The following is a 22,065-nucleotide window of genomic DNA, read 5'->3' on the forward strand; positions in this document are numbered from 1 at the left end:
ATGGTGGTGCGCCTGCAGTCCAAACTACTCAGGAGGCTGAGGTGGGAGGATCGCTTGAGTCCGGGAGGTCGAGGTTGCAGTGACCTATGATCATGCTACTGCACTCCAGTCTGGGTGACAGGGTGAGACCCTGTTTAAAAAAAAAAAAAAAAAAAAAGCGAGAGCTTACCTACCTGCCCCCACCCTCCAGTGTCCTTTCTTTCAGAGGGCCCTGGGATCCTGAAGTCCACCTTGCAATTTGGGATAATGAGACATTTGCTATTCAGCTGGATGGGTTTTTTTGGTAGGGAGAATTAAGAGGTGATTCTGTTCGGTTAAAAAGGCCCAAAACTTTATTTAGTTTTCAGGGAAATATAAGATACATGTAAACATAAACAAAATACAAAACAAAACCCAAATCTTACAGTCTAGAAGCATGCCAAGACAGAGCATTTTCTGCAGACCAAAGAGTCCCGTCAAAGTGATAAAGGACACCTGGAAAGTGGCAGGCCAAGGGGCTGGTCCCTTCCCCAAGGGCACTGCATTTTTGTGATGAGATTAAAAACAAACCAACTCCACTATTAAAAATGTTAGAAACATGGAGATAGTTTAGCACCACCATTGATTCTGGAAATATTTCAGCACTCAAATTGACTGCACTGAGTTTGATGTCCTTTCTCCAGTTTCTCTGCTGAGGAGGAAAGAAGGAAAACCTGGAGGAAGGGCTCCTCCTGACCCCACAGAGCCCACTAAGAGCTGGGAGGGGAATTCCATGAGGAATTCTCCAAGGTTCTGGAGCTCCAGAGACGTCCACCAGTCCCTACCCAGCCATGCAGTCCACATGCTCACGCTTCAGGGATTACTGAAGTCTGCCTTGCCTGGGAGTCACTTCCTGCAGACCTCTGAGTACCTGGCCGGGAAACCCATTTCCCATCCTGTGTTTTGGATTTAAAGAAAACCTGTTGCAGATAATGAGTTGTAAATTCAAGGAGGGTGCCTGTTTTGCTGTTCTTTCTCTGCAGTAAACTCTTATGGGGAGTGTGCCTTAGTTATAAGGCACTGCAAAATGGCAGGGTATATCCATGGATGAATGTTCATCACACCCAGTCTAATTCATACCAGGTGGCAGGCTCAGCAAACTGAACCACCACAGGTGTCGGAGATACTTGAGAATGACTGGTACCAACAGGACGACAAAGGAGGTTGCCTTCCTCCCAGATGTGCCCAATGGAGTCTGAACCCTGGTTCTAATTTGTGGAGGTGGGTCTCTACTGTATGACCCATTGTGGTCACTGGTCTTTGAGCCATACAACTTGAGAAACTAGCTTTGGATTGGACAGTCAAAGGGAAGTGGGCAAAACCAGCTGAGAACCCGGGAGCTGGATGCATATATTCTGGAATCAGGGCCTGCAAACTCAAAGATTGGTTTGTGGCTGGTGACTTCTCCTCTCTGCTAAGTAAATCAATGACCATTCATTGAGAACTGATGGGGACCCAGCGTGTGGCCCAATGAGTGGCAGTTTTTTCCTAGCCAGCTTCTGTGGCCAAATTTGGAGGATTTTCCAACCTGCTGTGGCTGGACCCTTGTGTGTTAAATCATTAAATTCCCTTTCTACCTGCTCTTTTCTTCCTGAAACACTGAGAACGGACTTCTTCCTTCTTTCTAATCAACAAAGACAAAACTCCAAACCCCTTTTCAGCCTTCACACAATTTTTCTTTCTAGAAGACATCCTCTTCTGGAAGCCTCCTTCCCTAATGAAGGGACAGTAGGCCCCAGCTACCCCAAACATGCACATGCTCTTCTCACCAACGTGCCTCTCACTTGCCTCTGACGTGCTCGAGCCATCCTTTTGTTCTAAATAATTCTTCCTCCCTCCCTCCCTTTTTCTCTTTCACCTCTTGAGGCTCAGCCTATTGGCCAGGATGGAACTGGGAGCAAGGCAGGGACCTTCAGTGCAGGGTACCCCATTCTCTAAGGCCACTGAGTTCTAGGACTGGAGTAGGAGAGGGTGCTGATTGTCAAGGTTAAGTGCAAACTTGAGATTTTAAAAAGACAGGATTGGGGAAGGGGGATTGCATGCTAATCCCAACCTTATAGGCAGGCTGGGATCAAGGCCTTGGAAGGTAGGGCCCTCCACCCATTCTGTAAGCACCAGTGTGCCCACCTTATGGCCTGGGGACCCAGGTTTGCGGAGGGAAGTTAACAGTGGGGCTGTTTTTCCCCAAAGCTGTGGGTCACTGACCCTGTCTTCGCACTGGCTCTGATCATGCAGCTTGGGAACCACAGAGACATGAGACTGCACCAAACTGGGATGATGATTTAGCCAGAAACTCAGGAAGATCTAGCAGAGCCCTCCACACACTTCCCAGGAAGTGTTCGGTCTGGCCCTGCAGTTGGGACTAATATGCACCTGCAGGTCTTGTTGGGTGCACCGTGAGCAAGTTCTCACCCCAACCACCTGACCCACCCTCTGAAACAAGGACGAAAGGGCTGGCAGCTTTTATTATAAGGGGCTTCTCATACCCATGGCATGGCTGAGGGGAGGGAGTCAGCCTGTTCGATGACACATCTGCAGGGGGTGACTTAACTGAACCAACTCAATGTTTCTATACCCAGTGGCATCTCTTTTGCACATCTTCATTTTGGAGCCTGGGATGACTGCCTAGGCTGCTTATGCTAGACCTGTTAATGCCAGTGTGAAATTTCCAACTAAATACTTAATAAAATAATTACAAAAAGAAAAAAAAAGACACATTGCACTCTCCAGCCAGAATAATGTGTGTGAATGACACACACACTTGCTGCCAGAAGCTGTGAGTCCCTTGGGACCTGCCCATTGCCAAGGACTTGTTCAATGGAGACAGCTTGCCTGGTATTTTTTTTTTTCTCTAACCCCATGTTATTTAGTTCAAGTGGGAAGTTACCAACAATTGCATACACAGACACGCACGCGCACACACACACACGCACACATTCTCAACACATGGCCCTCAAAAAAGTGAGGGAATCTTAATTATTTAGCAATGTGGACAGTTCTCTTCCCAGAGAGCTCTGCATTGAGATTCTCAGACTGAATATCTAGATGGATATACACCAAGGGAGAGACCCGCACAGGGCACAGTCCCATTCTGGGCACAGAGATCTGTGTCTGTGCAGAAATTCACCAAATAGGGGGTTGGAGCAGCAAGCATACAGTACTGGAGGTGGAGGGAACAAGCCACAGGGACGTCCCTGTCACCTTGAGGGGCAGAGCTCTGAGGCTCCAACCCAGAGGAAACTTCCCCTTCTGTTGCTTTCTCTACTGGTGCTGAGGAAGGAGGCCAGATTGGTACCTGTTGTGGGAAGTTCTGTCTGCAGAGAAACTTGAATACACCCCCGACTCTTCCCAGAGCAGAATTTGTACGGACTGTCTGGGTGTGGAGCCCAGGCAGGGCTCACTCCTCAGGCCGAAGTCGCTGAGATGAATGGGCAGCCCAGGCTCAGCCCCAGGCCCTGCTGCAGGCTTGTGGGAATTGGTGTCTCACCAGGGTGTGCGTGGCTCAAGGTTCTCACATCCCCCAAAAAGATCTGGTGACTTCTAGGCTTCCTGCCTAGAAACTGAACTGAGGGCACCCAGTTTTAGAAAGATTCAAACATACACCAGAAGGATCATAGCCCAAACATCAGGACACTGGGGTGAGAGAGGGCTGCTGGGAGTCATTTTTAGGCCAGGTCTCTCTGAGCAGCTGGCTGCACAACAGAAATCAAAACAAGGAACAGCTCCCGAGGGCCTGCTTCTGCTCCAGGGACTGGGGCCCAGAGGTCAAGGGCCCCATGCCTGAATCCCTTTCTTCTGGGTGGATCTGGCACGGACCCCTATCATCTTCCCAAGGAAGGGGGAGAGGAGAACACTACAAGATCAAACTCCACCAACCCACCCACCTGTTCCACAGCTAGGATTCCTTCAGCACCCCTCTCCCTGCCTCTTGCTCTCTGAGTGCCACTGGTATTCCCTCCATTGTCCCCAACGAGCCCTGGCATCCATCTTGGTAATATTGCACTTTTCCTGTCTCTCAGATTGTTTCCATTTTTGATTGAGAATGCAAGGTATTTGGAGGGGTAGGGGAAGTGAGTAACCTTAAAGAAATAATATATTAGTTAAATACAGTAACAGGAAAAATAGGGGTTATTTTATCTTTTTCCCCTTATTAAAAACAAAAACTACCAAACCAAGGTCTAAACTTAAATAGTCCTACACCTATTCTGCAAACACTAGTAATAGGAAAATAATGCCTGACTGAAATTCCCTTGTCTTTTTTCCTTAGATGATAAAAGTTGTAACATGCCTTGCTGAGGAAAGCAATGGATATAAATGCCTGTAAAATATGCTGCTCTAACATCTGAAAGTGATTAAAGTGATTCTATATAATGCCTTCGTCAAGATGGAAAATCAAGGAGGAAGAAAGAGAAACCTTTGGGGCCAGGCTTGGGGTAGACGGGGCTGAGGCCTGGCAAGACAGCTCGTCTACAGTCACTGGACATAGGGGAAACCCACAGGGCGTGGGGCACACCTGCTGCTCGGGGTTGCCCCTTTCCAGCTCTCTCTCGCTGCCCCCAAAGTCCCATGGCCTGGTGAGAATAGCGAGGAGGAGAGGGGCAACACAGCCAGGCCTGCTGTCACAAAGAGGGATGAGGTGGGGGAAGATGACATTTTTTCCCCTTGAAATAAAAGAAAAAGGTCTTGAAACGGAAAGGAAAACAAAGCACCAAATGCTGCATCTTCGGGCATTATATGAACCTCAATAATGACCTCAGAAGGGCTCATTATGGTTAAAGTTGCAGTATACAGCAATACAGTGTCATTTCACATTTTCAATCACAACTCATGGGAAACTAGGTTTGGACACTGCGGAGATTTTGTTTTTCTTTTTCCTTTTTTAGTTCGATCTGGTTTTCCTCCAGATGGGTCAGAGCCCTAGGCCCCCCCCCCCGCCTGCTGCCGGCAGTATCCTTCAGCATCACAAAGCAGCTCAGTAGCTCAAGGGAAAGGCCCTCTCGCCCTGGCTAGGGCTAGGAGTCCAGGCGCACAAGGCCTGGTACCCCCGGCCATGTCGGGGAAGGACTGGCATGCACCCTTCTTGCTTCAAGTATTAATATTCTCTTTGGGTTTGCAGGGTTTGTGCTGTGAGTTAGGGGGTGAGGGGGCGAGGTGCAAAGACTGGGGCATGGCAATCCCTGTTCACTGCCCAAATCTACATGCTGTCACCAGATGGCAGCATTCCCCACTTTTCCTGGATGCCTGAGCAACTCCCAGCCATCCTTGGGGCTGGATGTCACAATGTAAACATGACCACACAATAAACTATAATGGCGGTGAGGAGGAGCACGGGATTAATGTAGTGGGGAGATCTGCCATTAATTAGCTGTGGGATTTTTGGAAAAGTTGTTTCCTGTCCTTGGGCTGCAGTAACAGGAAGGGATGGGATAGAGACCTCTGAGGTCTTTTTCAGTCCTGCCTTTTAATGACTCTATCACTTACAGCACTGGGGATCAAGGAGAGGGGGGTCCTTGGAGGGGGGGCTGGGAGAATGTGGGGGGCAGTGCAGGTGGTGGGGAAGGGCAGGAAAGGCAGGCTCTGGGGAGCACTGTGGTCCAGTCCAACTGAGATGCTCTGTGCTTGGCAGACACGCTCTGCACTCCCTCCTGGCCTGGCTGGCACACTAGTGACTGAATTGGCTCAGTGCAGACATCTGAGGAGCGAGGCTGCAGGGCCCTCCCCCTGGAAGATAGCTACATTGAAGGTTCTTTACCTGACAGTCACTCTACTTTTAAATTTTATTTTAAATAGTCATAAATTACTTTTTTTCTCTTAATAAATATGTGCTGTTTAAAAATGAGAAAAGTATATACTGCATCTTTAAGTAATGCACTTTGCTCTCTGGGTTTTTTCCATTCTATCTTATTTAAAGTGCATTAATTAAAAAATAATGAACCACTTCTTTATCATTATTGTTCAAATAAGTACAAATAATATTAATATGAAGACACTAAACCACTACCATTAGTACTGCAATCTAGCAGATTAACTCAACATCCTGCTCTATTTAATACTGTCCAGCAGAAGAAAATAATTTCAATTTTAAACAAACTCACAAAACAAAAGGAAACAAAACAATCTCACCACAGGCCTTCGACAAAGAACACGAGCCATTTGCTCTAGCTGCCAGGCATCAGTGTATGGCGAGGGACAGGGGCTTAGGGTTGCCCAGGCAAGGCCTCTGGGATGGGGTGTGGTAGGGTAGGGGTGGGGGTGGGTTTTGAAGGCACTGAGACACTGGGTCCCATGCTACCCTGCCTGGGTGGGGAGCAGGGTGAGGGAGGGCCTTTCCTCCTCTACAGAAAACACCAACCCCCAGTCCAGGGACCCTGGCAGCTGAATCGGTGGCTGTGAGGCCCAATCTGTCCGAAATCAAAGGCACGTGTGGAAATCCACTCCCAGCGAAGGGGGAGTCCTTGGGAGAAGCCGGCTGGGCTCCTAGAGGGTCCCCTCTGAAATGTCAACAATTGAAAAACACAACCCAAAGGTGACAGAGGACCTACAGGGAACTTTATTCTTTTGCTTCTGTCTTCACTGGGGCACTGCCCCTCGGGAAGACCAGGTTGGCTCCTGGCACAGGGATCCTCCATCTTCTTGGGCACCTGTGGCATCGCCAGCAGGCCAGAGGGGGCGGCTGGCGGTGTTGGCTCCAGTCTGACCCAAGGGGCCAGCCGGGTCCCCCCTCTGCCCATAGTGGGGACAATGGCTGCTTCTCCACACTTCATACGTAAGGCTTCCAGCCCTGCCCAGCTGGGGAACACACGCAGAATGGCGGTCACCCAGCAGGCTGGGAGCTGCCTTCTCTCCAAAAGTCTGGGTCCTGAACACCCTCCTCCTTCCTGGGGACGGTTTTTGCCCCTCTGAGGTTGTGCAGGAACCAGAAGAACAGTTTCTCTGCTTCACCATGTCTGCAACCCGGGGCTTGCCTAGCCCCAAATTTTTCTGGCAGGCGCCAAGCTCCAGCACAGTCCACACAGTGGAAACCAAATGAAACGACTTTGGCTTGTGGAGGGGGAAGAATGTGAAACAAAAACAAAAGCAAAATCACCCGCCCACAAGATACAACAGAAACCCCATCTACTACCCATCCCCTTCCCATGTGAGGCCGACCACCCAGGCCCCCAAACAACCCCTAAAACAAGACGCAAACCAAAGGCCTGACATATAAGCCCGAAATCAACAAACCTCTCCCGAAACATGCAAAGGAACTGCCCGCCCGGAAATACCCAAAATAGTCTGTGCAGATTAGGAAGAGACCAGTGACTTTGCCCACCCTCTCTGTAAACTCTGGTACTGTGTCCTCCATGGCGTGCCCCGCAGAGAGCGGGCTCTCTTCTCAAGGCCAAGACAGTGACAGTTATGAAAGATGGTCCTTGCTGGCACCTGGGAACTGCTTTTTCTTCAACTAACAGTGACAATGGCCTGGCCCAGAAGCAGGCTTGAGCTCAGAAGACACCCCCAAGCCCCAAAGCCAGTGGTGGCTTCTAATGTACCCACCTATGGTAGGCAGTGGCAATGCCCAGGAAACCAGCACAATTCACAAATACAGCTTAGGACAATATCAGGGCTACCTGGGGTGGCAAGATGCCAGCAATCAAAACCGGGCCAAGCAGGGGCAGGATACTGGAGGCCCCCATGACCATGTCTTTTCCAGATCTGTAGCAAAGGCACAACTGGGATCTCCCACATGGCCTGTCCCAGATGGCATGTAATCCATTGGTGAAGTCCCTACGGTGCACAGGGGATCTCAGCTTTCTTGGCCCTGGGTCTCAGGCCTGGGACTCCCTGGTCCATTCCCTTCCTTACTCAGTGTGGGCACCCCCATCCCCTACCTTCCAGCTGTGGGATGGCTTGGACAGGGGGCATCTTTGAGGTCACCCATTCTGCAGTGTTGAATGTTGTCCACCCCCCACCCCTCCCGTTTTTTCCTTTCCCTTTTGTTCGTCTCACCGCTCATCCAGTGGGCGGCCAGAGAGGCACACTGAGGCTGGAAGAGCCCAGGCCCTCTGCTAGTTCTTTTTCTCAAGGTAGTTGGAAGGCACCCAGCCTTTGAAGGGCTTCACACCATCCAGGATCTGGCAGTACCACCAGCCATTAGGGTTCCTCTCCAGAACCTCCATGGACACTCCCTCCTGGAAGCCTGCTGTCTCCTCATCCCCCTCGTAGTCCGCGATAGAGACGTACACGTCTTTGAGGTTATTGTGGATGAACTGAGACTTCTCAATGGGCTTGGGGCGCACAGGGGACACGGGGATGCCATTGCGCTGGGCGGGCAGCAGGGGTGAGTCTGAACCCTGGCTGGTGGCCCGTTCGGCCAGGCGGCCCTTGGCCTCGGCGGCAGCAGAGCGAGCAGTGCTAAAGGAGGAGTTCCGTCGGACACCTCGGAGGCCATCAGTGGCCGTGAGTGACTCATTCCTCCGCAGGGCGCAGGACAGGTTGTTGTCCTTGGGTGGCGGGGACACAAACACCGACTGGGGCCTGACCGCCACCTGCCGCACTCCATTCCTCATCTTCACCGCTGGAGTGCCTGAGGTCTTGCCAAAGCCCCCGGGAGGTTTGGAGGGGATGGGGGGCGTGGCCTTCTTGCTCTGGTTGACGGTGTTCAGTGCTTGGACGCGCCTCTCGATCTTCTCCAGGCTGTCTGACTTGCCTTCGTTCTGCCTGCCCTTGGCGGGCACTGTGTCCTGCTCTTTGCCAGAGGGGTCAGGTTGCTCGTTCTCATCCAGCACCAAATAGTGGGAAGGGGCCCAGCCCTCCAGCTCCCCAAACCTCACGTACCACCACCCGCTCTCCTGCTTCTCCAGCACCTGCACCTCCACGCCCGCGGGGAAGCTGATCTCTGAGTCCTGGACCTTCTGGTAGGCACTGCATGTCATGTACGAGGTGGCTGGCCCTTCCCATTCCTTCTTGGTGGGACATGGGGGAGTGGTGGCTGGGAGGGTGATGAGGTCAGATGAGCCTCTCCTAGACCCCTCACTGGGAGCCTCAGAGGCCGTCTGCGGGGGCAGCTCCGAATCCTCACTCTTGGAGCCCTTGAGCCCTCCACGGAGCTGGCCCGTGGGTCTCAGCTGGCGCCGTAAAGTGCTGATGTCCATCTTCTCTTGGCTCTGCGACTCTGCTCGATTCAGGAACGGCTTGGGCCGGACCGATGGCTTCGCCCGGGCACAGGAGGTCAGCCCAGCGTTCGCATCAGCATCCTTCTTTGCCCTGACCTTGGGAGTGCCGCGGATGCCTGCGTCCGAAGCAGAGCGGGGCTTCAAGTCACCACTGGTTTTGGACAAGGAAGAGGAGGAGGAGGAAGAGGAGGAGCAGCAAGTGGTGTTGATGGTGATGGATGAGGAAAAGGAGGCTGAGGAGTGGTTCTTCCCCAGTTCTGCCTGGGCATTCTTCTCTGCCTTGAGCTTTAGGAGTGATGATGACTTGGGGGAGCCTGATTTGGGGGAGTTTTTCCTGGCCAGGGACAGCGAAGAGCTGCCTGGGGAGTCGCTGTCCCCGGAGGAGCCTCTGGCTGACAGGGTGTCCTCTGCATATGGCCGGAAGCCCTCATTCTCATAGATGGTCTCCTCTTCCAGGGCCACATCCTCTGAAGACTCACCCACCTTGAAGCGGGCCCGCTGCAGAGAAGAGGCTGGCGAGGGCCGGTGGGGCTGGGCAGGCCGCCTCTCCCCTGAGGCTCTGTCCTCCACGGGCTCCTCGCTTAGCTCAGGCTCTGAGTCAAAGCCGAATGCAGGGATGTCATACTCAGGCTCCTCGTACTTGAGCTTCCGTGGGGAGTCCTGGCTCTCACTGGCCCCCGTAGGGCCCTCCTCAGCCTCCTTGGGCTTGCTGGGGGGTGCTGGTGGGGGCACCTTGGGCCGGGTCAGCGTGCTTGTGCGGCGGCTCAGGTTGGGCTTCTTGCGCTTATCGATGTATGATGCGGGGGCCCAGCCCTCCTTCTCACCGATCTGCACGTACCACCAGCCACCTGAGTTCTTATCAATGACCTGGGGGACGAGTGCAGACAAGCCAGTGAGTTGGGAGGATCTGGAACCCTATGACATCCCAAGGTAGGAGTATCATACTTTGGCTCTGGGATAAATTATCTCCATTTTACAGATAATAAACCAAGCCACTAAGTAAGTGGCCCAAGACCCAACATAGTAAATAATGCACCAGAATTCAATCCTAGGTCTCTATCATCTCATGGTTGGCGGGTTCCCACTTGCCAAGTTCCCTCCCTGGTCCTCCACGTCTGTGTTAACAGCCGGGTTGAGCTGGCCCACTCCGCCTCCCCCTGAACTGCACTGTTCCCAGTCCCTACAATCCTGCCAGTAGACTAAGGACACGTATGAAGAAAACACTGCCCTTCTGCTGCCCCTTCCCTCCTCGTACCCTCGATGTTGCTAGGTCCTCCCTTTGAGGTCCTTGAAAGGGTCTCTAGGGTCAGAAGAGAATGGGAAGATGCAGATAAAGTGACCTGGGAGGTACAGGCCCGAGGCCAGAGCTTCTCTGCAGAGCCTCTCCCCAGGGTCCACCCGCTGTGGCCATTTTACTGGAATCCCACTGAAATCCCGCTAGCTGAAGAGATTTCTTTGGGTTGAATGGTTTCCTGTAGGAAGGGCAGGGGGCTTTCAGTCATTTCCATGTTAGTATAAACTGGTTTAAGGAGCTTCTTCCTTAAATTTTGGAGATCAACCAATGGCCAAAAGTGTGGCTGCTGGTTGTGCTGGGGTCCATTTGGACTGGGGAACATAAAGGGCAGATAATTGGGGATTGTGGGACACTCCTGGAGGAAAAGGTCCTGGGGTGGGGAAGGGGTAGCATGAAAACACTGGCACTATGGGAAGAGGGCCAAGGAGGGAGGGAAAGGTGAAGAATGCAAAGGCAAGAAGAGACCAGTCCTCTGCATCCCCCACCAGAAGAGAAAGATTTTCTCCTTCTTTGGGTCCTACATTCTGTCCTTCACCCTGCCCCAGCTCTGTACCTACAGTTCAAGCACAGGTGGCTCCTGAGCCGGACAGTTCTGCCACATTATGCTCTTTACAGACTCTCCTGGAAACCTCAGCACAGAGAGAATGATTTTTCTTGGAAATTTAGTTCCAAGTTCCAGGCATGTGATTTAAAACATTCACATTGGGAATGTCACCGCTTTAGAGGCAGAGACTGCCCAATGAGTCTGACAGGTTCACTTGTATTAGATGGAGTTAACTTAGTTACTACACAAAGCCACTCAGAGAATTGACTGAGTTACAGCTCTTCTCTGCTGCCGGGAATACCATGCTCAGCCCCAGCCACAAAATAGAGTGGCATGAATGCTGGAAGACATGCTTGGGGGGTGGAGGGGTGTCCCAGGATCTATCACCCCGTTTTGCAGAGAGAAATGCTTAAAGTTGGGGGTGGTGGGTGGGAGAAGTGACTGCATCAAAGGCCAGGGATCATGTGGTGTGGACTTGGCCAGAGCCCAGGTCCCCAGTATCTCAGTCTACCTGTCTGGTCTACATCCTCCTAACAACACTTGCTGATGTGGGTTCTGCAGGATCCTGGCCCTGAGATGTTCCTCGGAGAGAAAGCTTATGGGGTTGGGCAATGCTGCCTATTCTAGACCCCCTGTAGGTGACATTCCAGTGACATCCTTGTATCCTAGGCTCTGGGAAGCCCTGCAATTAAAACAACAAATGGGTTGGATTTTGTTTAACCCACTGTCCTGCAAGCTCATTTGACGAAAGAAGCCCTTTGTTTCAAGGCCCCGCCCCGTCACAAGCTCCGCACATGCTCTGGGAAATGTTGTTGTGAGACAAGCCCTGTGAGCTCAGGGTGGAGCGTGAGAGCTGGGATCTAGCCTAGGCCGTGGCACTGGCCAGCGCCAGGCAGATGCTCATCTTTGTGGGGCTCGTTTCTGTACCTTTCCTGCCTGCCCGCCCCTCAGGAATCTTACTAGCAAGGCCTAAAATGGGAAATGCAGAAGGTCTTCCACCATGATGAGTTAAAACCCTCGGCCTCATGGCCCGAGGCTTACCTCTGCCTTCTGTCCACCCCGAAAGCTGATGCCATCGGAAATGCACGACTGGAATTCGGCAATGGTGTAGTACTCCACCTCAACAGAAGGGGGCTCTGGTGGCTTTGGCAGCTGGAACCCCTAAGGTTAAGGAACACACAGTGGGCAAAACCCGCCTAAATCAGAAGAGTAACTTGGCCAAGGGTTGGTCCCCACTCAGTCCCCAGGGGGTGCGGATGGCCGTTTACACCAGCTGGACAGCAGCTGGCCTGAGTACGTATCTATCATGGGAGTCTCAGGGTATATATCGCCAGGGGACTGCTCTGATGAGGCTTTCTAATAATACTCAGGATTCACGGAAGACTTGTCTGAGCTATCAAAATGCTCACATTACTATTACCATCATCATCATCATCATCATCATCATCATCATCATTATTACTCTGAGATAGGGTCTTGCTTTGGGACCCAGGCTAGAGTGCAGTGGAATAATCAGAGATCACTGCAGCCCCCATCTCCTGGGCTCAAGTGATCCTCCCACCTCAGCCTCCCCAGTAGCTGGGACTACAGGCACACACCACCACACCTGGTTGATTTTTTTTTTTTTTTGGTAGAAATGGGCTTTCTCAGGATCTGGAAGAATTTGCTAAAAAAAAAAAAAAAAAAAAAAAAAAAAAGAGAGAGAGAAAAAAACTAGAGATAGGGTTTTGCCTGGTCTCAAACTCCTGGGCTCAAGCAATCCTCCTGCCTCTGCCTCCCAAAGTGCTGGGATTACAGGCATAAGCCACTGTGCCCAGCACAAAATGCTCATTATTAATACAGTAATTTCTAATCTTACATCTCTGGAGGTCAAGTTTTCAGATGCCTCAATAGCTGAATCTCAAAATGAAAATTAAAAAGCAGAGAAATCTCCTGTAATCATAGTGCTCTGGGAAGCCCAGGTGGGAGGATTGCTTGAGGCCAGGAGTTTGAGATCAGCCTGGGCAAATAGTGAGACCCCATTTCTACCACACACACACACACACACACACACACACAAAATTAGGTGGACATGGTATTATGCACCTGTGGTCCCAGCTACTTGGGAGGCTGAGGCAGGAAAATAGCGTGAGCCCAGGAGTTCGAGGCTGCAGTGAGCTATGAACAGACCACTGCACTCCAGCCCAAGTGACAGAGTGAGACTCTGTCTCTGAAAAAAAAAAAAAGAAAGAAAAAGCAGAGAAATCATTCTAACAAAGCCCTTGCACACTGCCCTGTGGGAGAGGAAGGAAAGCCACTGTCCTGGAGTCTAGGGGTCTAGAGGTGAGGGCTGCAGGTGGGACCTCTGACAGCACAGGCAAGGCAATGGAGCACAGTGGTCTGTAGTCTGGGGTGGGTGTGTAAGAAGGCAGTGCGGTTGAGTGAGCAAAGTCTTTGGCTGGTCATCATGACAAGGCCAGATAGGCAGGCAAGCACTAAATAAACTCGCAATATTCTGTGGGCAGGGTAGAACTCATTGGAGATCCTCAATGCTTTTCAGACACTGGCACAGCAGCATCTAAGCATGACATTCAAGGACATTTAGAAGCTGGCTTTGGCCCATGGTTTGTGAGCCTCACCCATTCATTTAACAACTGTTTGTTGTGTGTCTATTGTGTGCCAGACACCGGTCTAAGGCACCGAGCGCCCACTAGGAGCTAATGGACAATCCCCTGCCCTTGTGGATTGTACATTTTTGCTTCAATAATCTTGTCTCTACTCAGCTAAAATGGACTTTGTACTCTGCTATTTATGTCCTCCCTCATGCAAAGGGGTTCAAATAAAGCAATTGGGAAAAAAAGGTGGGAGGGATGAGGGGACGGGAAGAAGTTTGGTGTAGCAGAAAGACCTGGAAAGACCTCAACCTTGGGGCTGGACTCCAATCACAGCAATTTATCAGCTGTGTGGCCCTGGGCAAAGCCCTTGACCTCTCTGAACTTCAGTTCTCTCATCTGTAAAATGGAACTAATACCAGCATCCTGAAGAGGATCCCTGAGATAACATACATCACTTTGGGCCCAGCGAGGGGCATAGGGAGAGCTCAATAAATAGAAGCCAGAGCTCACACTCCTTCTGAACTTCTCTTCTTTCCAGACTTCCTCATCCTTCAAGGCTCTGCGTGTCCTAACCCCACCAGTTGAAACTGAGCTGGGGGAGAGTGAGTGAGGTGTGGGAGGAAGCTGGTTTTGAGGGATTGAGTGAGAATCTGCCACCTTTCCTGGCCCCAGGGCCTGGCTGTGCAGCCGTGCATGTGAGCAGACACAGCCCAGGCTCAGCCCAGGCCACATCTCTGGCCAGGTGGGATGCAGCTGGGCCTAACTGGAAACAGCAGCCCTGCCTCAGAAATCCCCGCATTTGGTAAGTGTGGAAGGAATTACCCCATTCTTGCCAAAATCAAGTCTGCCTGAAAATAATTAGCCATGGCTAGGAGAGATGGTTGAGAGGGAGAATTCAGTGTTTGGGTGTGTAAAACTCAGGAGGAAAAAGAGAAACTCCATTGGGGTCCATGGCCAAGGCAAGGAAGGTCTCATCTCCAGGGATGAAATCTTTAAAAACCATATTTTTATGGAGGGCCTACTCTTCCATAGACTGGTGCCATCTCCCCTAGCCAGGGCTGATGTCACTGACCACAGTAACTCTTGTTGCTAAGCCCAGATGTGACTTCAGAATCCTCCTTAACCCAGTGCACCAGGTAGTACTACCAAGCAGGCAAGAGCTGACATAGGAAATGGAAACCCGTTTGCTAGCCCCCCACGTACATCATCTCATTTCATCCTTACAACAGCCCTAAGAGATGGCTAGTACTGTCCCGTCTGATAAATAAGGGCACTGAAGCTTGTAGTGGGCAACTGGCTTACCTACAGTCTCTCCGCCTCTAAGTGTCAGAAGTGAAATCCGAATCCATGCCTGGCACTTGAAGACCCACTCTTTCCACTACATCCCACTGCGCCTACTAAACAGTTCTTTGTTCCAGGGCTCTCAGCCTGCCACCAGCATCGCAGGCACCCCAAGCCCTGGCCCCTGATGCGTATCTACCTGCCCCAGGGTCTGGACATCAGGAAACCCCACCCACATGAGCCAGGGACCCTGGCAGTGTTAACCTCTTGAAGCTGGGGCATGAGCCAGTCCTTGCAACTCACATTCCTCCCTGGAAGATGTTCACTGATCTGCCCTCTGCCCTCCCAGACTCTGCCATCCACCACCTCCACTGGGCATTCCTGACGAGGGAAAGCTGAAAGGCTTCCAGGCTAGCATGGACAGCAGCCCCATTTCCAGCCCCTTGCAATGCCCTGGCTGGACACTTTTGCCGGGCAGTCTAAATGTTTATGTCTGCCAATGCAGTGGCTGGGATGGATTTATTTAGCTTTGGAGTGCAGTGTGTTTCCGATTATAAACTGTCCAGCCAGGCCCCCAGGAAGGCTGGGATCTGCAGGCTTCCCTCCTTGCCCCTAGCCCCACAAAACTAGAAGCCCCAGCAGGGCTCTGGAAAACCCCTGGATCAAGAGCCTCTGCCGCCAAGATAGCCAATTGATCGGGTGGCTATAGTGCATCCACAGAAAAGAAAGGAAAGGGGAGAAGAAATTCAGTACACATACCAGGCTGGATTCTCTGCGTGGTGGAGGTCTTGTCCGTAGGTTCGGGGAGCCTACAGGAAGAGACATGGCTTCAGAAATCCTAGTCAGACGATGGGCAACAGTGCCCATACCTGCCTTCCCTAGGTGAAACTAACGCCTGATCCTTCAAGTTCATGCTTTTGCTCAGCCTTTTTGAAGGACTTGACACTCTAAGTCACTATGGGCACTGTGGTTGGGCTTTTTCAAGGGGAAACTATAGACCTTTACCTTGGCTGTGCTTCCAGGGGATCTGTGAACCCTCTAAAATTATGTGCACTTTTCAAAACGTGCAGCTATGTGGGCATTTTTCAGGGTAACGGGTGTATAGATTTATCAGATTTTCAAAGTTGGGAGCAGAGACCATGTCTATTTTTTGCTTACTATTAAATCCGTAGAAGCTAGCATAATGCCAGGCAAGAGGAGCTGCCCAATAACTGTTTCCCAGCTGGTTCCCTAAAAGATTTCAGGCACAAGAGCTAACTTAACCCAGTGGAGCTAAACTAAAGAAACAGCTTTCCTCCAGATTTTAAGAATGGCTGGACACAAACAAAAGCTAGGTTCCTATAACACAGAAGTTTTAAGCCTCAACAAAAGGCATTATTGGGCCAGAGATGGAGGGTGCCAGACGGCCCAGAGTCTCCTGTAGAAATGAAAGTGATTCTTGAAGAACGCCCTGTTGGAACTGCCTGTGTAGAGTGGTAAAGCCTTAGCTCCCAAGTCTCTCAGGTTTCCAGTAATCGGTGGAAAGTCATAGGGAAGGAGCTGCTAAGGCCCAGAAAGACATTTCTCTATAGACTGTCACTCCATAGGGCAGCCCTGCATATAGCACCCATATTCAACAGCCCAGGGAAATGTGTTTTTTTGATTTTTTAAAAAAGTCAGCTACACATCATCTATCTTGATTTATAAAGCCTTTACCATAAGGAAAAGAAAACATTTCTTGCTCTTGGAACGCGTGTATCTGCAGAGTGACCATTGCTGGCTCTCCACTAGAGAAGGAGGGAACGCTACCACCCACATCCTCATGTGATCTAGCTTCCGTGGAGCAGCTGGGAGCAGTTGCGTCATCATACTCCTCTGCCTTCTCCACTCCTGTGATGAGCATGACACAAGTTGACAGAGTGAGGGTCAAAGGCCAGTCTGTAGCCCAGGAGGAAAACACCATGGGGGTCCTGTGCACCCCCCTGGCTTTCACGGCACCCATGCCCATTCTCTAAGGAGCTTTGCAGTGAGGACCTAGAGGTCAGCAAGGCTCTTACTGATCTGGGCCCGCTGAGGGGCAATCCTGGCCACAGCTGGAGAGCCCTGGGCCAGCCTGGAGACAGTCCTGTCAGGAACGCCCACAGCGCTGCCATTGGAGGCATTGCAGAGGATGGGCAGGCTGATCTCCTTCTTGGCAATGGGGGCCTCATGGCCCTCGCCTTCGGCTGGTGGAGTTTCCTTGTCCCCAGATGCCTTCTTGTTCAGCAGGTTGCTGATCTCCATGATGTTCCCGATGATCTCCACTGGGCCGGCCAGGTTCTTCTTCCGGGTTGGCAGGTCATCCTTGGCTTTCTTCAGGTAGGATGCTGGCGCCCAGCCCTCTTTGCCCAGGTATCTGTGGGGAGGAGAGGGATGTGCTATCGTTAGAGCACTCTGACCTCACACCCCACTCCCAGGCCCTAGGATCCATCTGGCCTTGCCCAGTGGAGCCTTCCCTACCATGTTCTGCAAGGCTTGACAATCCCACTACTCTGGAGAGAAATGGCACCAAGGGTAGGTGGAAAAGACACCCAGAACACCAATTCCCACTGCCCTCCCACCATGCTCCTTTTTCTTTGCCTGATCCCTCTTGGGGTGGGCTCTCATGCTCTGCAAAGTCAGGCAAACGTGGGAGCTTGGGATCAGATTTATCAACTTTTGGGTTACCCAAAGGAGGACTTCATAATGGCCTGCTACTTCCCACTCAGTTGAGGATAATTAGAGAGATAAGAAATGAGAAGGTGTGGATGTGGTATGTAGAGGTAAATGGCCTGTAGGAAGGGGAGGTATTATTAGAGAGGGAATTGACTCCAGAAGGTGAGAGTCAGGCAGTCTGAGTTCTAGTCTGTGGTACCTTGCACAAGTCCCTTCCCTGGAGCTCAGTTTGTGTCTCTTTTGCAAGATGCAGGGATAGAGTCGCTACTGAAAATGTACCCGGAAGGACAGGCACATTGAGATCAACTAAGCTGTCTCCAACATCTTAGCTGGAATGGCTCCTCCATGCCAGATGACTGAATGGGAGAGCTGTGGTGCCACTGCAGGGAGAGTAGGTAGATCCTCTATAGACTGTCACAGACCAAGTTCACAAACCAGGCTAAATTTACTGTAGTGGAACAAGGATGCATTATTCAATAAGTGATTTGGGGCTGGGCGAGGTAGCTCACACCTGTAATTACAGCACTTTGGGAAGCTGAGGCAGGAGGATCGCTTAAGGCCAGCCTGGGCTACATAGCGAGACCTCATCTCTACCAAAAAAAATTTTTTTTTTAAATTAGCTGGGTGTGATGGTGCATACCTGTAGTCCCAGGTACTCAGGAGGCTAAGGTGGGAGGATTGCTTGAGCCTAGGAGTTTGAAGCTACAGTGAGCTATGATCATGCCACTGCACTCCACTCTGGAAGACAGAGTGAGACCCTATCTCCAAAAATGTAATAAGTGATTTGGGGAAAACTGATGACCCAGTTAGGAAAAACAAGGCAGACAGACACTGGCTTTATAACATATAGCAGAATTAAAAAATAGAAGATTGACATAATGTTGGGGGTTGAGAAAATCTTAAGTGGGGCTCCAAAAGCAGAAACCATAAGTGAAAAGACAAAAGCACATGACTAGATAAAACTAAAACCAAAGCAAAACAAAAACAAAACAAAAGGAAACAAAACCAAAAGCTCATAAACAAAGGCAAAAGGCAAATGATAGGGCTGACTTAATTTGTGGTGATTCGATGACTTCTGAAAACAAGCTTTTCCTTTTTTCCTCGTGGTGTTGAGTTTTCACCCAAACCCATGGGGACTTCACTTCCTGGTCCAGTAGTCGCTGGCCAGTGCCCCCAAGTCTGGGTTGCAATGTCCCCATCTGCTCCCTGGACACATCTGGCTCTTTGGAATGGCTCCTGCACACCAGATGTCTGAACACCCGCCCCTCGTCTTCCTGATCTGACCTTGTTCTTGGGCACTCATTAGGTGGGAGAAAAGGAATATGAAAGCTGAAATTCCTATCAACATGTCTGAGCTTTGCAAGAAAGCTCAGGTAGGAGGTGGCTTCTTACGTTCGTGTCACAGAAACGTGCAGGCAGGCTGAGCCAAGCTTGCCTCCCCAGGGATTGGGAGGCAGAGGTGAGTTAACACGTGGGTGGGAGTCAGGGGCCTGTCTTGGATCCCTGATGCAATGGGTGCAAACAGAAGCACAGAATTTTAAGGGTGGATGGGAGCAACGAGTAAAAATACCTAATCTTATGTGAGCCAACAACTACGGCTCAGAAAAGCAAGGGGGTCACACAGTGAGCGCTTAGCAGCATCTGGCCCACAGCCTGGTGCTCTTGCATCTCAGAGAAAAGACAAAGATGAGCCCACTGGCCCTCACTGATGGTTTGTCTACATGGACACTGTAGAGCTATGGGGAGAGGGGGCTCATGGAGGTGATGGTCAGGCCTGCTTAGGGCCCCGAGTGCTCCTATTTGTGTTCCTTCAGCACTACATGGGTAAAATTAGATTCCAGGAGGAGAAACGCAAGGGAATCAGGAGTGCCTGTGTGTGTCTGGGTCCAGCTCTGCTCACATCTGCTTTCCAGCTCTGGAGAATGAAATGACTCCAGCGGGAAGCAAGCTGGAAAGGGCATGATGGAGAGAGTGCAAGGGTGTGTGTGTGTGGGGGGGTGTGTGTGTGGGGGGTGTGTGTGTGTGTGTGTAGGGGTTGAGGGAGGAGAAGAAAGACAGGAAATGAGGATCAACGTAGAGTCTGGAATGTTGGGAAATGGCATATTTAAGGGGGTGTGTGGCAGCCTTTTTAAGGTGGAATCTTTTCAGCTGGGTTTTCTCAGTCTAAGCTCCTGCTGGCTGTAAGACTAGGCCATGGGGACAGCAGCGGACTAGAAGCAGCTCAGAGTGACTTTGTTGGTCATTTTAGAAAACTAAAAAATAATAATAAAGCAGCCTTGTAGATAAGCGCCAGGCAAGTGAGCTAGGCCACCAGCCTGCCAGAATGTTTCCTGGCTTTCCCATGTCCAGCTCATGGCTGGTGGATTATTGGGTTGGCTCTAGTTTCCATTGCTCAGAGAACATAAAAGTCTAGGGGCAGTGCCTTTGGACAACACAAATGCAGATGCACAGTCCCATCCCACCCAAAGGGACAGAAAGGGACATCTCAGCCCTCCTGACTGATATGCAGCAGGGCTCTGGGTGGGGGGCAGGGTAGGGGTGGGGGCTGCGGTGCATGCCATGGAGCCATGTTCCATCAGGCCAGACTAAGGTGCAATCTCCATATGGCCAGTGACCTCAGCATGGACTAGCCTTTAATGCCATCATGTTGTACCATGTTCTGAGCAACTGTCCCATGAGTACTCACATCGCCTGGGGCACATTGGTGCCACTGCACAATCCTGTCCCCTCTGTGGGAGACCACCTAGAATGCATGTCCTGCCCACAGTGGGTCTGGGGTCACCAGAGCCCAAGGATATAGGACTATCCCTGTCAGCTGGGTAACTGGCAGAGAAGAGAGAAGGTGGGCAAAGTCATCACAGCTGAGCCAGTTCCAACGACACCAAAAGCACTTACTGAGATCAAGTCTCCTGGAGCATTTCTTGAGAGCAGGGGTCCTGGAAGGGTAGGTCTTGGCCAGGTAATGGTGAGTGAAACCCACGGGACTGTTTGCTTCCAGAAGGTCAGGAAAGACCCCACTTCCCTACCCAAACCATTCAATAGGATTCTAGGCTGGGAACTGTGATTAGGCCTGGGAGAGGGAGGGGCAAGAGAAGGAAGAAGCCTCCGATGGCCTGAGACAAGGCCTGACTTCTGCTCCAGCCCTTGCAGCCAGCCCTGCAGATTGGACAGCCAGTCCCCATCCACCAGGGACATGGCTGCAAGAGGCCTGCATCTGAGCCCGCCCCCGCCCCCAGCCCACCTCCCTGAGTACCGAGCCTGGGCAGCAGAGGTTGCCTGCTGGGACCTCAGCAAGGCCTGCGGACACCAGTGCTCCAGGCAGCCCTAGCTGTGGAGCACACCAGGCAGCCAAGGCCGGACACACAAAACCAAATTCAGATGTGCTGAACTCTCTTGGCAGATATGTGGGAAGGGATTGCACCACAGCCTGCAAGCTGAGCCGGGGCCTCTGTGCCCCGCTGGCTGTGGCTCAAGCTCTGCTTTATGCGTCCCGGGAGAAAATTTGCAAGATGAGCACTCTCTGGTTGAGCTATTCAGCTGTGCAGAGGTGCAGCAGCCCAGCCCTGTGCCGTGGGCACAAAGCTGTCAGTATCTACCTGCCATCAGGTGGCCACGGCCACTTTGCACTCTGCCCAGGGCCCAGGTGGGTGAGAGGCATCTCGTTCATACATGTAAGGGTTCCCTACCTGATATACCACCAGCCTTCCAGATTCTTCCGGATCACCTCCACTGTGACGCCCTTCTCAAAGCCAATCTCGTCCTTGCTTTGGCTGGTGTAAGGCTGCACAGTGACATACTTCTCCTCTGGGGGTGGGAGCAAGAAAGCAAGGTTATTTGAGGTCAGGGTGCAGGTCCTGCTTCCTGTCCCCTCCTCCTGCCGTGGCCTGGCTTTTGCTCAGCTGCTTGCCAAGAAGGTGCACCGGGTCGGCTGTGGCTTCTCCAGGGGAGGGAAGGACCAGGCCCCAGAGGTGGCAGCAGGGAGACCATGGGAGCCGGGGTCACTGCTGCTCCCAGTGTGTGCCAAAGCCAGCCAGGACCCAGGTTGTCAGGCAAGGCCCTGGGAGCAGGGAGTCGGCTCTCCCAGCCTGATAATGGCAGCCAGGCTGCCGAGACCTTGGAGTCCACAGGGCTCAGAAGCTTGCTGGGCCGAGGGCAGGATTAGGAGAAGCCGGCCCCTCATGAGGTGTCCTTGCATGCCTTGAGGCCCCATGGCATACCGCCTCTCCTCGAAATGTGCCCTGTTTCCATCTGTGTCCCAGATGAGCTCTCAAATCCCTGCCCCCAGCTCAGCCTCTTGCATCCTTCCTCTGTCTGACCTTCAGAGGTTCTAGGGACACCTCCTTGGTGAAGCCTTCCCTGAGCACCCAGTTCATCCATTAACACCTGGTCATGTAATCTCCCAAGAGGAGTCCATGGAACCCAGGTCTCATGGGAGCAGTTATATGTGTTTTGTTAAGACAAGGGTTCAATGGCCAAATGAGCTTGGAAACACCAAGCACAGCACAA

The 22,065-nt window shown here is 51.6% G+C and overlaps 1 protein-coding gene across 11 annotated transcripts in view; it reads right to left on the minus strand.

Annotated features, from left to right (window-relative positions):
• Positions 1-314: 314 nt before the first annotated feature.
• Positions 315-22,065, minus strand: part of SH3PXD2A (SH3 and PX domains 2A) — a 258,377-nt gene continuing 236,626 nt past the window's right edge. For 6 of the 11 annotated variants that reach the window (XM_054522795.2, XM_024253349.3, XM_024253351.3 and 3 more), the window contains 5 exons: positions 21,246-21,363; positions 16,923-17,260; positions 15,646-15,695; positions 12,053-12,172; positions 315-10,040 (listed from right to left, as the gene is read on the minus strand). In XM_054522795.2, the coding sequence (XP_054378770.2) occupies positions 8,067-10,040; positions 12,053-12,172; positions 15,646-15,695; positions 16,923-17,260; positions 21,246-21,363 (2,600 nt within the window). In that variant the 3' untranslated portion in view covers positions 315-8,066. Of the gene's footprint in view, positions 10,041-12,052; positions 12,173-15,645; positions 15,696-16,581; positions 16,756-16,922; positions 17,261-21,245; positions 21,364-22,065 lie in introns of all 11 variants that reach the window. The other 5 variants (XM_063727731.1, XM_063727729.1, XM_063727730.1 and 2 more) reach the window with 1 other exon arrangement.

The sequence above is a fragment of the Pongo abelii genome, chromosome 8, assembly GCF_028885655.2.
Source record: "Pongo abelii isolate AG06213 chromosome 8, NHGRI_mPonAbe1-v2.0_pri, whole genome shotgun sequence".
Lineage (NCBI taxonomy): Eukaryota > Metazoa > Chordata > Mammalia > Primates > Hominidae > Pongo > Pongo abelii.